This window comes from Antechinus flavipes, chromosome 1, assembly GCF_016432865.1.
Source record: "Antechinus flavipes isolate AdamAnt ecotype Samford, QLD, Australia chromosome 1, AdamAnt_v2, whole genome shotgun sequence".
In the NCBI taxonomy this organism is placed as follows: Eukaryota; Metazoa; Chordata; class Mammalia; order Dasyuromorphia; family Dasyuridae; genus Antechinus; species Antechinus flavipes.
In genome coordinates, this window is record NC_067398.1 from 368,761,064 (window position 1) to 368,776,807 (window position 15,744).

The 15,744-nt window shown below is 33.1% G+C and overlaps 1 protein-coding gene across 1 annotated transcript in view; it reads left to right on the forward strand.

Annotated features, from left to right (window-relative positions):
* Positions 1-15,097, forward strand: part of RIT2 (Ras like without CAAX 2) — a 552,797-nt gene extending 537,700 nt beyond the window's left edge. Inside the window, exon 5 of the mRNA XM_051969691.1 lies at positions 14,589-15,097. Coding sequence (XP_051825651.1) covers positions 14,589-14,816 — 228 coding nt within the window. The 3' untranslated portion in view covers positions 14,817-15,097. The remainder of the gene's footprint in view (positions 1-14,588) is intronic.
* The last annotated feature ends 647 nt before the right edge of the window (positions 15,098-15,744 follow it).

Below are 15,744 nucleotides of genomic sequence, written 5' to 3' on the forward strand. Positions count from 1 at the left end.
GAAGAATAGAGAAGACAGAAAAAAGAAGAGAGGAAGAAGGAGGAGAGAGAAAAGGGAGAAAAAAAGAAGAAAATGAAAAGGGAGAGCAAGAAGTGAGAGAGACAGGGAACTGAGGAGAATGAGCAAGAAAAAAAGCGATGATAGTTCAATATAGACAGGAAAAAAATACCTGAGTCCAAACAGACTTAGATTCTATTTTTGGTCCAACTAATAACTAGCTATGTAAACTGGGCAACTCATATAACCTTTTCAGAGCTCTGTTTCATTGTCTTAGAAATGAGGTTATCACATTTAATCATCTCTAAGGGCTCTTCCAGCTTTCAAATCCTATAATTCTAATGTATACTTATAATTTTACTAAATCTATATCTATAACCATCTGACTCTGACTATATATATACACATATATAATATTAATTAAATTTGGAATACTCAAGATAAAAGAAACAAAAATTATTTCAGACTTCACTTGCTATTGGGAAGGGTTTCAGTATTAACCTTTTTACCTCTGCCTCAAATACTGGCTGCTATGGCAACCTTCACCCTTTACTCTTCCTCTCCTCCTCTTCCTACCCCCAACTAACTCACCAGATTTTCTCTGATGGAAAGCAAAAGCCCTTGGGGGCTTTAAATATTCCATTGAATAAAGCATCCTAAACCCTCTGCCCTAGAGCCATTTCTGTTGCCATAGCTCAGAAAGTCCATGTAAATACATAGTGTTTATCTCTTGCTTTTCCCTTTGTTAATCACTATCTCTCCAGAACAGCATGTGAAACAAAAGAAGTAGAATCCAGTGCTTTTTATATAGTATATACTAAACATTTGCTAACTGATGAATTGATCATTTTGCATTTAAATCTAAAACGCAGTTTCATAAAACTGTTTCTTTACTCTATCCTCTGGATATGAATGTCACTCGCTACTTACTCCATTGTAAAGACAAAAAATTAGCACTAGGTTAATAGGAATCATTTAGACACACTAAGTGCCCAACATAGAGCTTATCCTGATGGCTGATCTCAGAACCGCACTTTTGCTATATGTTCCATGTCAATATGCCTACATCATAACGGCAGCTTACTAAAAATTGTCATAAACATCACCAATAACAACAAGAAACAGAGGAACTATTTGTGATAGAGGAAAATAGGAAGTTTGTATAATTTTTTTTAAAAATCATGCTACAGAAATCAACATATACTATGACATGGACCATCTGTTATGAGACTGCTCAACTTTTTATTTCAACATCCTTATGCCTTCTTTTCCATTTTTATTATATATTCTATTCTGTATCATATATATGATTACATTATAGTCATTTTTACTAATTCTGATGCCCATTGCCTCTTTGAAATCCTTTTTAAAGCAAAGTGTGAAAGAGAACACTAGCCTTTGACTTTAAATTTAGTTTCAGAAGGCTTGTATTAGCAGTATCCTGCTACTGACTATATGACCATGGGCAAGTCTTTATACTTGTCTGAGCCTTAATTTGTAGAAATGTAAAACTGGAAGTTGTATTGATGAAACAGTTTGATATACTGGAATAACCACTGACCTAGTCACTTGGTGATCCGGTTTCAAATCCCATCTCAAACACTTTAGTCTTTGGAATTCTCAATTTTCTCTTCTTTATTCATTTTTCTTGATACTACTTAGTGTCCATCCAGTTTATTCAACAGCAGTACTGATATCTTTGGATCTCCTCCTAAAGTGTATACTCCTTTATTTACTGGCTCATGAATGAAATGATTTTTAATTGGAAAAAATCTCTACCAGCCAGATAAGCATATTCTTTTAGATTGACTCAGGCTCGGTCCTTGGCCATTTTGTTCAATATTTTCACCAATAATGTCCTCTGTTGTTGTTATAACAAATCTTGAATGTTGTGTAGATTTCTTGGGAACAAATTTAGTAGGGCATGGACAAGTTAAAGCTTGTTCAGAAGATGGTAGTATCTCCAAAGATGTGCTACAGCCAGCTTTAACCAGCTGGTGAAAGTAAATTTTTCAATTTTCAGTGTTTTTATTTCAGAAATTAATAAATACTACAATTATAGATCCATCGATTGTTAGACTTAAGGAAGTTATGGAGGAAAGGATAATAAAGCACATTAAAATATCTCCTACATATATATATATATTATACACACATACGTGCTACAAGAGAACCAATTAAAGAAACTTGAGATGCTTAGTCTGAAAAGCAAAAGGTATAAGGAGAAACAAGGAGCAAATTGTTTTGGGGGCAAGGAGAACATGACATTTTCAAGCAACTAAAAAGCTTCACGTGGAAGAGAAATTAGAACTGTTCTTTAAGCCCAAAGATGATATTGACCAATGGATGAAAAATACTGTTTTGGGGGAAGATTTCATCTCAGTAGGAAGAAAAACTTCTTAACAATTAAAGCTGTTCAAAATAGAATATGAGATCTTTGCTTTTGTTGTTTTTCAGCCATTTTTCAGATATATCTGAATCTTTATGATTCCATTTGGAGTTATATTGACAAAAAAATTTAAAAATTTAACATGATTTGCAATCATCTCACTTTATGATGAAGAAACTGTGGCAAATAGGGTTAAGTGATTTGCCAGGGTCACATCTAGTTAAGTGTCTGAGGACAGATTTGAACTCAGGAACATGAGCTTCCCTAACTCATTATGTTTCCTCATATAAGTTCCCTGACTTCCCTAACACATCATTTACTGTACCACCTAGCTCCCCACAAGATATTTAAAAGGTGCTTAAAAGATCATTTGTCATAAATATTGTAGAATTTATTCATGCCTATAGTGGAAATAATCTGGATTGGCTAAGCAAAAGAGAAAAAAATCATATAAGTATTAAAATATATTAAACAAAAAAGCTTTGTACTCATCCTTTATGATTATATTTAATAATAACACATTTGTATCACCCCAAAGTTAATGAATTGCATGACTCAGACATATAGGTAGTTAGAATATTTTTGGTAGTTTATTTATCTTTAATACACATTGCTATAGGAATCATGTTGGGAGAGAGAAATCAAAGCAAAAGGGAAAAATCCTGGGAGAGATTAAAAAGCAGAAAAAGGAAGTGAATATTGCATGTGTTGATTTACATTTAGCCTCCTATAATCTTTTTCAACATGCAGATGGCATTTTCTGTCCAAAATCTATTGGGATTGTTTGGATCATGCAATCACTTAACCTTTTATAGCTGGTCATCACACATCCTTGCTGTTATTGTGTACAATGTATTCCTGGTTCTGCTCATTTCACTCAGCATCAATTCATGTAAATCTTTCTAGACTTTTCTATAATCAGCTTATTCATCATTTTCATAGAACAATAATATTTCATTATCTTCATGTACCACAGCTTGTTCAGCCATTCACCAATTAATGGAATCCACTCCTTTTCCAATTCTTTGTTACTACAAAAAGAGCTGCTACAAACATTTTTGCACATGTGGGTTCTTTTCCCTCCTTTAGGATTTCCTTGAGGTCCAGGCCTAGTAATGGCTCTGCTGGGTAAAAAGGTTATGCACAGTTTTATAGACCTTTGGGCATAGTTCCAGATTGTTTTCCAGAATGGTTGGATCATTTTGCAATTCCACCAATAACGCATTAGTGTCCCAGTTTTCCCACAGCCACTACAATATTTATCATTATTTTTTCCTGTCATCTTAGTCAATCTGAGAGGTATGAGATGGTACCTTACAGTTGTTTTAATTTACATTTCTCGTTTCAATAATGATTTAATGCATTTTTTCACATAATTATAAATGGCTTTAATTTCATCATCTGAAAATTGTTCATATTTCTTGACCATTTAGCAGTTGGGAAATGACTTGTATTCTTATAAATTTGACATTTCCTTATATACTTTGTGTGTGTGTGTGGGGGGGGGGGGGGGGATGAGACCTTTATCAGAGATACTTTGCCTAGTTCTTCTTTTCCAAAGATCTGGTAGGTAAATTATCCTTGGTTCTCCTAAATTTTTTTTTTTTTTTTGGTATCAACCTTTATGCTCAAATCAGGTATTACTTTGGACTTTATTTTGGTATGGGGTGTGAGATATAAGTCTTTCCCAGATATTGCAACAATTTTTGTCAAATACTGAGTTCTTATTCCAGAAACTGGAGTTTGTGGCTTTATTAGATACTAGATTGCTATATGCCTTGATTATTGTGTCATGTGTATTTAATCTATTCCACTAATCTACCACTCTATTTCTTAGCCAATAGCAAATGGTTTTAATGACTGCTGCTTTATAATATAGTTTAAAGTCTGGGACTACTAAGCCACATTCTTTGGAGTTTTTTAATTAATTACTTTGATATTTTTGACATTCTGTTGTTCTATTATATTTTCTAGTCCTATAAAATAATGTTTTGGCACTTTGTATTGCACTGAACAAGTAGACCAATTTTGACAGAATTTTCATTTTTATTATATTAGCTTGGCCTTCTTGAGCAATTGATTTTTTCCCAGTTGTTTAGATAGGATTTTATTTTTATAAAAAGTGTTTTGTAACTATGTTCATATAGTTTTTGGGTTTGTCTTGGCAGATAGACCTAACCCCCCAAGTATTTTATTTTGTCTACAGCAATTTTAAATGGAATTTCTCTTTCTATCTCTTGATTATGGGATTTGTCAGTAATATATAGAAATGCTGATGATTTCTGTGAGTTTATTTTATGTCCTTCAACTTTGCTAAAGCTTTGAATTGTTTCCAATAAGTTTTTGGATGGTTTTCTAGGATTCTCTAAGTATATCATCATATCATCTGCAAAGAATGATAGTTTTATTTCCTCATTGCCTATTGTAATTCCTTTAATTTCATTTTTCTTTTATTATTGTTAACCCGACATTTCTACTACAATGTCAAATAATAGTGCTGATATGGGCATTCCTTTTTTCACCCCTAATCTTATTGGAAATGAATCCAGATTCTCTCCATTACAAACAATGCTTACTGTAGGTTTTAGGTAGATACTACTTATAGTATTTTGAGGAAAGCTCTCTTTATCCTTATGCTCTCTATTGTTTTTAATAGGAATGGGTACTGTATTTTGTCAAAAGTTTTTTCTGCATCTATTGATATGATCACATAATTTTTGATGGTTTTGTTATTGATGTGGTCATTGATGGTAATAACTTTCCTGATATTCAATCAGCTTGCATTCCTGGTATAAATCCTCCTTGGTCATAGTGTATTATCATGATGATAAATTGCTGTAATCTCTTTGATAGTATTTTATTTAAGATTTTTGCATCAATATTAATTAAGGAGTTTGGTCTGTAATTTTCTTTCTTTGTTTTTATCTTTCCTGGTTTAGGTATGTGTTGCATACCTGTGTTGTAAAAATAATTTGACAGGATTCCTTTTTTACCTATTTTTATAAATAATTTATAAAGTATTAGAATTAATTTTTCTTTAAATTTTCGATAGAATTCACTTGTGAATCATATGGCCCTGGAGATTTTTTCTTAGGGAATTCATTGATAATTTGTTCAATTTCTTTTTCTAAACTGAGACTATTTAAGTAATTTATTTCTTCTTCTGTTAACATGGGAAACATATATTTTTGTAAATATTCATCCATTTTGATTAGATTATCAGACTGGCTGCCATAGAGTTGTGCAAAATAACTTCTAATTATTGCTTTAATTCTTTTTCATTAGTGGTGAGTTTACTCCTTTCATTTTTGATGCTGGTGATTTTTTTCTTTTCTTTTTCAGATCAAATTAATCAAAGGTTTATCTATCTTTTTTAGGTTTTTCATAAAATCAACTCAGTTTTTTTATTAGTTCAATAGTTTTCTTAATCTCTATTTTATTAGTCTCTCCTTTAAGTTTCCAAATTTCTAATTTGGTATTTAATTGGTAGTTTTTAATTTGCTCATTTTCTGCCTTTTTTAGGTGCATCCCTAATTGATTGAACTTTTCTTTCTCTATTTTATTTATGAAGCTATTTAGAGACATAAAATTTCTCCTACAGACTGTTTTGGTGGCATCTTATAGGTTTTGGTATTTTGTCTCATTATTGTGATTTTCTTCAATGAAATTATGGATTGTTTCTATGATTCGCTGTTTGACCCATTCATTATTTAGAATTAGATATTTAACTTTCAATTGGCCCTTTATTGAATATAATTTTTATTTCATTGTGGTCTGAAAAGGAAGCATTTACTATTTCTGACTTTTGGTGTGAACTAATTGTTTCCCATTATACCTTCCCTTTTCTCTTTTGTAGAACATTTTCACCCCTTAATGTCTTTTTCTTTAATGTCATCACATCAGAGTCTATTCACAACCATTACCTCAAATCCATTCAATGCCCACCTTTGTCTGTCTCAATATCAGGTACAGTTCTTAAAAGTTATAGAAAACAATAAAAAAGTTGTTTTTTCCACCTAGGGATATATATGTGTGTTTGTATGTGTATGTGCATGTGTCTGTATATGTATGTATGTTTATTTTCCCCCTGTTTACTTTTCTTTGGTTCCCTTGAGTTCTGTGTTTGTAGATTGAATTTTCTGTTTAGTTCTGATTTTTTCAATTGAAATGACTTAAAGTTTCTTGCTTCATTGAAGTCCCATCTTTTCCCCTGAAAGATTTTGCTGAACCTTATTGGGTAGCTAATTCTTAGTTGTAATTCCAGGTCCTTTATCTTCTAGAATAGCCAGGCCCGTCTTGTCCTTTAGTGTAGAAATTGCTAGATCTTGGGTAATCCTAATGGTTGCTCCTTGATATTTGCAGTCTTTTTCTCTGGAAGCTTACAGTATTTTTTCATTGAGATCATAGTTTTGGTGTTTCCCAACAACGTTCCTTAAGCTTTTCCTTGTGTAAACTCTTTTCAGAGGTGATCAATAGATTCTTTCAATGAGTGTTTTCCCTTCTGTTTCTAGAATATTGGGGCAGTTTTCCTTAATGACATCTTGTAGAATTCTCTCTCGGCACTTTTTTTGGTCATAGGCTTCAGGTAGGCCAATAATTTTTAAGTTATCTCTTCTGGATTTATTTTCCAGGTTGGTTGTTTTGCCAATGAGGTGTTTTATATTTTCTTCCATTTTTTTAATTCCTTTTAGTTTGTTTGATTGATTCTTGCTGTCTTACAGTCATTAGTTTCCATTTGCCTTATTCTAGTTTTTAATTTGTAATTTTTTTTTCAGTTAGCTTTTGTATCTCTTTTTCCACTTTGTTTATTCTACTATTTAAGGAGCTGTTTCTTCAGATAATTTTTCCCCTTCCTTTTCCAAACTGTTGACTTTCTCATAGATACTTCTCATTTCTTTTCTCATTTTTTTCCTACTACCTCTCTTATTTGCCTTTTGAAGTCTTTTCTGAACAGTTCCAAGAAGGCTCTTTGGACTTGAGACCAATTTATCTCACTCTTGGAGATTTCTTCTGTAGACATTCTGTCCTCCTCTGAGTTTGGGTTTTTGTCTTCCTTGTCACCATAGTAGCTTTCTATGGTCAAAGTTCTTTTCTGTTTCTTGCTCATTTTCTTTCCTTTTCTTTTGGCATTTGCTCTTTTTTTTTTTTTTTTTTTTTTTTTTTTTTTTTTTTTTTTTTTTTTTACTTTAAGATGAAGCTCTGCTCCTAGGATAAAGGTGATGATGTCCCAATCTTGCTCTGCAACTCTGAGTCTTGGCTTTGAGTACAGGGGTTCCTTGCATTTGTAGGGAGTGGCTTTATCTGCTCTGTTCATGAATCTGCCTGGTTTCCCAAAGTTTTCCTTCAGAGCTGGAACTGGAAGCTGCCCCACTGATTTGGTTTTATACTGAGCCAGGATTGAGCTTTTCAATAGCTGATTTGCTGTGATTAAGACCCTCTCACTGGCTTTCCCAGAGTCTATCTGATCTGGGTTGAACACTCTTTTCACTTAGTGAGAATGGCTTTTCTTCAAGTTTTTTCAGTCTATAGACTATCTAAAGGCTTGGTTTCATGTGATTTTCAAGGGAGAAACGGAGAGAGCTTGAGCAGCTTCCTGTCTTTATTCTGCCATCTTGGCTATATCTCTCTTTAGTGAAAGCATTATTTTTTGTTAGTTCAAATATTAACATAGATAATAAAGCTAAAGCATAGATCAGTTATATAAGCTAAACATGATCACATATCTGGAATGTGTCAAAACCAGGACTGAAATCCAACTTTTCTTATTCAAAATCAGGTGCACTTTATGCTTAACTATTCTGTGAAGCATTGTGTTATACAAGTCATTACCTGAATTTTATTTTTTTTTACTTTCATTTTACTTTACTTTTTTATTTTACCTTAATTTTTACTTTAATTTTTATTTTTTTTACTTTAATTTTATAGACTTACTGTATTTTCTGAATCTCAAGTTTCATTTTTATCAGTAAATTTAAGTTCTCTTTGGTGCCATGTTTCATATTTCCTTTTCTTTTACCTCCTACAACATTATTTGTCACCAAATCTCATCAATTATGTCTCCACACTACCTTCCAAATATGTACCTCTTTGTTATAATGGCCACCTGTCTAACAAAGGTCTTGAAAAACTACTTACCTATTCTTCTGTAATAGTTCTTTTGCAATCACAACCTCTTTGCCCTCAAACTTCCCCTTTCAGTCTATAGGTGAGAGCACATATCTTAATCTTATGATAAGGGTTGCCCCTCCTCAGCTTATTCTTTCCTCTGAGCATTGGAAATATTTCAAGAAAATGCTATAGGAAGATTGCATAGCTTTTCCAGATGTCTTAGAAGATGATGAAAAATCAAAATATAAAAGTGAAGAAACTAAGAGTGCTGCTTTGAACTGGAGATCCACATAAAGATGTTGCTATATTTAGGAAAGACATATCCAGGTGTTTGAGCAAACAATGAAGAGGAGAAAACAGTAACAATTTTTTTGCTATCCTATTAAGGATCTATGTCCTATTCATCCTTTCTGTCTATGGGATCTCATAGCTGAATGAGGGGATTTCAAATTATGATTTGTTATCAATAATTGTTTGGTTTGTATACCTATTTTATGTACCATAAACTTGGGGTCATGTAAAAAGTTTTTGGCCAAAAATGGGTTGTGAGTAAAAAGACTGGGGATAAAGCTGAAGTTGGGGGTGGGAGGGGGAAGAAAGAGAAGAGATTCATGATTTTCATGGTAAGGACATAAAAATATCTTTGTGTATTTGTGTGTGTGTGTATCCCTTGATTTGAATGTTTTGAAGAGAATTTACATAAATGATAGCTTTAGAAATTAAAAGGATGGTAGAAAAGCAGTTTGTTTCTTTGATTTCCTGGAAATTTAAAAAGTGAAAGTTGAAAAATGTCTTGAGTTATTGGGGAAATGGTTTAATTTGTAGTCTCTCTGCCAAGTCAGCAAAAAAGAAGTGTTTTATCTATGAAACATGAAGATCTATGAAAGATATGTAAGGAAAATATTACGGCAAAGCCCTCCACTTTTCTCATGAGTGATAGATAATCCATTGATTACAAATGAAGCGTTATACAGAGGAAAGCTCCTCTGTCACATGCATAGTGAAGCTGTGTTAGACTATATACACGTCATTCAAGGTCTACAATCACAATCTGTTGTTACCCTGTTTTTGTGACTTGATTTCATATTTATCTTCTATAAAAAACTTCCTTTGCTTTCTTGTTTTCTTTGCTTATGCTATTTACTTGTACTTTAAATCCCTCTCCATCCAAAATATACACACACACACCACACACACACACATTGTTTAACACAACTTTTAAAATCTAGTTAAAATGATTTCTTTTCCATAAGACCTTTTCCATTTTTACCCTGGGGTAAAAAGGCCTTCAGTGGATATTTAGTATTAGATAAAAGTAAGTGGGAGGCATATGATGCTACTCATCTTGTGAAGTCTTATCCAGATTCTAAGTTGGACATATTAATTGATCAAGGAAAGGATGACCAGTTCCTTAAAGATGGGCAGTTACTTCCTGATAACTTTATAGCTGCCTGTGCAGAACAGAAAATTCCAGTTGTTTTTAGATTGCAAGAGGGATATGATCATAACTACTACTTCATTGCAACTTTTGTTAATGATCACATCAGACATCATGCAAAATACTTGAACGCATAAAGCTTTCCTATACAAGTAATTTCACAATATAAAAGTTACCATGTAAATTAAACTTTTGAAAAGATAGAATTTTACATGAAAAATTACTGCTTGTGAGCATTCACTTCTAATTTTCATCAAAGGCTAAGCATATTCTGAATAAATTCATACAATCAAGCAGTCTGATTCCTTTTTGCTCTTCATACCTAAGGTAACACTCTATTGGAACTTCTCATTAAGTGCAGTTATTTGTGCTTGTGACACATCTTCTGAACCAAGATCTTATTTAATCTTTGTATTCTACCTCATTGCCCACATTTACCCTTAATTAGTACCAAGGAGGTGCATATTAAATGTTGAATTGAGATCAAATCTTTTGTGTAATTAGCCAATAACTGAAGAATTAACTTTTCAAAAGCTTAATGTTTTTGATAAAAGATAACCAAAAATGAAGACATAGTACTATCCCAGGAACTGGTAAAGGGAAAAGGTATAAATTTTCATGTACTTCAGGCATCAAATAGCTCTTATTCTTTTTCAAAATAAATATAACTAAGAATTCAGGATAACAAGTCTTCTGATATGTAAGTAAATGAAAAGTTTTAGATCATTAAATCTCCAAATCCAGTATGGATTCCACTGTGATTCTCATCAACAGGAAGAAACCCTTAATGAAAATACATGGAGCATAGAAATACAATCAAAATTACTAGAGATCTCAAAGAGTGTCCTTATAATGTATCAAGTTTCTTAACAGAGTTCAGTAAGCTCAGCTGAGAGAAATAACTGCTTGCATAACTTCCTTTGAAAAGAAAATCCTATCTTTCTGGCAATCTCTCTTTATTTGCCCCATCAATATACGGATTTTCCTTTGTCACAAAATATGATAAAGCTTACTAGGCCATTGTCATTAACACAATGTTCTTTTGAAAAATTGTTAAAGGTGTTTGCATGTGTGTGTATTTATTTCTATGTATGTGTATGCACATTTATACATGTGCCCACTTTTGTGTAGTTTAATCATATTAATAATCTTCAGGTAAAAGCTATTAATTTATAAAAATAATAGTGAAAGCTTCAAAAGTCAACAGATTGTATAGAATCATGATTTAATTGCTGGACATGCTCAAAGACTCCCACTGGCAGATGGGGCCAAGGCTGAAATGGCCTCTTTTTGCAGTTCTGCCCCAGCAGTCCTCTCATCCCCATGCATCTGTGTCTTTATTCTTAGATCTCCTCTGGCAGATGGGTAATGGCATTTCAGGGAGTAATTGGTAGATGCCATGGTGTTTTTCCTCCTCATGAAAGGTCACTTATATTAAGGAAATGGTACTCTTGCCTCATCAAAATTTCCCTATCTCTTATCAGGACTTTTTTTTTTGGGGGGGTGGGGGGAGGAGGAGGAAGAGGCACAGCAGAAAGACAGTAAGATTGGGCTTTATCTTTGTTGTATAATGAAAAGGCATTAGGTAGGCAAGCAGAAAACCTGTATTTGAGTCTCTCCTTAGATACTTGTAAGCTGTGTGGCCTTGTGGAAATACTTTAGACTTTCTAAGCCTCAGTTTCTCTACCTCTACAATAGGTATCATAATATATTCACTAAACTCCTAATATTATTGCGAACTACATTTTTTCTAAATGTTAAAGCCATATATATATAATTAGTGTCTCCAGTTCAGAGACTTAATAGCCCTGTTTCCATCTCCAAAATACTTAATACTCTCCAAGTCTGTTTCTCCATCTGCAAAATGAGGATATATATATATACTTGTATTACTTACCAGTACACATTAAATAAGTTCTGTTTATTATGCTATTAATTATGCTTACAATCCTTTAAGTGGTCTTTTTAGAAGCTTCAATGTACCTGAAACATCTCTAAGAATCAATATAGTTATAGATATCAAAGCATCATTAGATTGTTGAAAGAGCCTTGAACCTGGAAGATGTCTTAGATTATCTCTGTCAACAGACTCAGTCTCTAAGTTTGGATAGCTGCCTCCTTTCTAAGGACTTCAATTTTTGTCATATTTAAAAAGTATGGTTTGGAGTAAAATAACTCTGAAGTCCCTCCTAATCCTAAAATTCCATTACTGTTGAATAGGAATCCAAGGGTCTAGGTCTGTAATAAATATTCTTCTATAAACTCTGTCACTTAAAAATTCACTTATTTGGTACTAATTTCTCCTCATACTGAAGTCCCTGGCTTTAATTTGCCCAGGATTCTTATCTAGTTCTTCAATGAATTTCCATTTCCAAAGTTTAAGGATTCTTTGGTCCATTAAAGAAAAATGTTTAAACGTCATGTACCACAACTTTTTACCTTTAAAAGACAAAAGTTAATCTAAGGAATCTTGAAGTTATCTTCCAATTCTGTGAATCTTATTCCTGATTCTGTTACATTTTGTGTGATAATTGCTTGTGAGAAGTCCTCTTTGGATAGCAAAGTTAAATGAGAAGGTTCTTAAGACAGAAAGGCTCTTGTGAACCTTAAAAAGAAAAAAAAAAAAAAACAGTCACTTATCATTGGGGATAGGAGGGATTTTTTTTAGGTCAAAGGAATAAGCTTCTGGATTTAGAGGACCTAGACTGGAGACCTTGCTAGGCAATTACTGTGTGGTTCTGGGCCACAGTAATATAAATATGCTAAACCTTAGTTTTTCTTTCTCTAAATAGAGCTAATAATATTTTCATTATATACTTCACAATATTAATATTGCCATGAGTCCTGGGTATGCCCATCTCACTCCCCAAAACAAGAATTTAATGAAACAGGAAATCTGAGTTTGGAAGAAAGATTAAACTTTTGTAATACAAACTTATTGGTTAGCTAGACAATAATACCAGGAGAATTAAAGTGAGGGACTTCACTAGCAGGAAAAAATAAATAACAAATAAGAGAATGTATAATAAAGAGTTACTAAAGCTTGACTTTGAATTTATTTGTTGCAGTTGTGATGTTAGGATAGAGAAATGGGGATTAAGTAGAGCTTGGTACTATGCAAAATGCTTTATAAATATTACCAAACATACAACAACCTTTGAGATAGATGCTATTATATCATCCTTTTTAGAACTGAGTGAACTGAGGCAAACAGAAGTCAAGTAATTTACTCAGGACTACTTAAGTAATCAATGTCTGAGATTGTATTTTAACTCAAGTCTTCCTAACTCCAGATCTATTGGTCTACTTCCATTCTACCTAGCTGCCCCCAAACTAATTTAATAATAACAATAAGAATAAGAATAGCTACCATTATGTAGTAATTATTATATACCAAGCACTATACAAAGAATTTCATAATTATTAAATCATTTGATCCTCCAATAACCCTGAGAAGTAGGTACTACTAGTCTCCATATTTTACAGATGAGGAAATTGAAGCAAACAATACTAAAGTACTTTTCTCAGTGTGTACAGTTAATACATGTGCAAAGCTTTATTTGAACTCAGATTTTCTCTACTTCAAAACCAGTATTCTATCAATTGTGCCACCTAGTTGTCCCAAAATGAATTTGTAAATAATTTTCCAGCCATTAGTAAAGTATGAGAGTTCTATTTAGAAAGGACAGTCTAGGGTGTTAGCATAGACTTAGTGTGAAGAAGTTGAACGATTCGGCTCAGTAGATACAGTGTTAGGTCTAGAGTAGGAGGACCCGAATTCAAATCTGGATTCAGACACTAGCTTTTTGACCCTTGGCCAGTCCACTTCACCTTGTTTGCCTCAGTTCCATTATCTATAAAATGATCTTGAGAAAGAAACGACAAACCACTCCAAGATCTTTGCCAAGAAAACCCCAAATGGCTTCATGAAGAGAAGGACATAACTGATGAACAAAACAATAAATAGGAAGAGGCAAAGGTAGGAGGAATTAAAAGACTACATTACTGCATGTTCTGATCTTCCTCCAATGTAGTAACAAAAAAGGCAGAGCAGAAGAAACTTGAAGGTTTCTAGAATGACTGAACAAATTATTAGTCTGCAAACTGGAAGTACATCAGGTAGCAGAATGTAAGTGGCTGAAAAAGACTTGAATGTTAAAAGCCACTTAAATGTGATTCAGTGAAAATAGTACTGTAATTGAAGTTGAGAGTTGGTTTCTATTTCTGTATCCACTCACTTGCTAAATTGTGGAACTGTGGAACCAATCAGTTCATTTTTATGGGTCTATATTTATTTCCTCATCCATAAAATGAAATAGTGGGTGATCTCTTGTGTGATGGATTCATAGGATTTAAAGCTGAGATACTACCTTAAAGATCACTGAGTCCAAATAATTCATTTTACAGGAAAAGAAACTGAAGCCTTTAATGATAGTTATTTACCTAAGATAATACAATAATGTTCTGGTAACTCAAAAATAACCAGTGAATCTATATACTTAACCTCCTTTTTCACAAATTTAAACATGCTATGGCTCAAATTAAACCCTTCATTAAGAAAAGTCATGAAGATCTATGTTGCTTAATAATAATAATAATAATAATAATAATAATAATAATAATAATAATAATAATTCATTGCCTTTTTTGCCTTAGGTATCCACTGAAGAAGGCTTGAGTCTTGCACGAGAATACACCTGTGCGTTCTTTGAGACATCAGCAGCTCTTCGCTTCTATGTTGATGATGTTTTTTATGGTTTAGTGAGAGAAATCCGCAAGAAAGAATCTATGCCATCTCTGATGGGAAAAAAGTTGAAAAGAAAAGACAGTCTTTGGAGGAAGTTAAAGGGCTCCCTGAAAAAGAAGCGGGAAAATATGACATGACCACTTAGCCTATGACCAACTGATTCATCCTCTCTCTCTCTACAGAGTTGATCAGTCTGACAATTACAGATGTAGCAAATCATTATACAACTTCTGACTGTCAACATGATTTTTCCTTTTTCTTCAACTGCCCATAACTAAAAGCTAGATCTGCATATATGTATTTCCTTAGGTGATTCTGTTTTGTCTTTAAGATTTTGATGGATTTTGTCAATCTACAGAGTAGCTTCCTTATTTTTTACAATATATTACTAAATAAAATTGACATTCCAATTGCTTCATTTCCCTTTAAAGAGTCTGACTTCATTTTGTATGCTGTCAACTTATGGAGAAAATATTCAAAATCATGTCTGCAATGATAAAAGGCTCTAGGGATCTGCTATTGCCTGATAAGACCAGGATTGTTTGTGTACACTAAGAAGCTCAGTAAATAATAAAGAAGCCCAGGAAAGCAATCAGGGCTGAAGTCTCTCTCTCCATCTTTCCTGAAGTGTAACAATCACTGAGCCTTCTCCTGGAGTGCTCCCCAGATGAGCCTCAGGAATGCTTTAGGGAATTATTGATAGTAGTTACCAGTGGGGGATCAACAGAAACAGTGGAATTAGCTCAGTCTTGCAGATCCCTAACCGCTCAGCAGACTACTTTGATGAGAACAGATTGTTTCTTGGGAGGACAGAGGCTTTTAATGGTGAGAGTTGCATGTAACTACAGTAATAATATATATTTTTTTTTCCTGAAAGGACATTTTCTTACAGAATTACACTGCCTGAGGCAGGCCTGGTCATATATATAAATGAAATATATGGCCACCTGAATATAATTGATATATGACTTAAGGAACACAGCCCAAAGTATTCCCCCACAATTGCCTGAACTTGTTTACTTTGAGATTTGTCACTTTTGTTAAAAGTTTAGCATTTTAAAGACT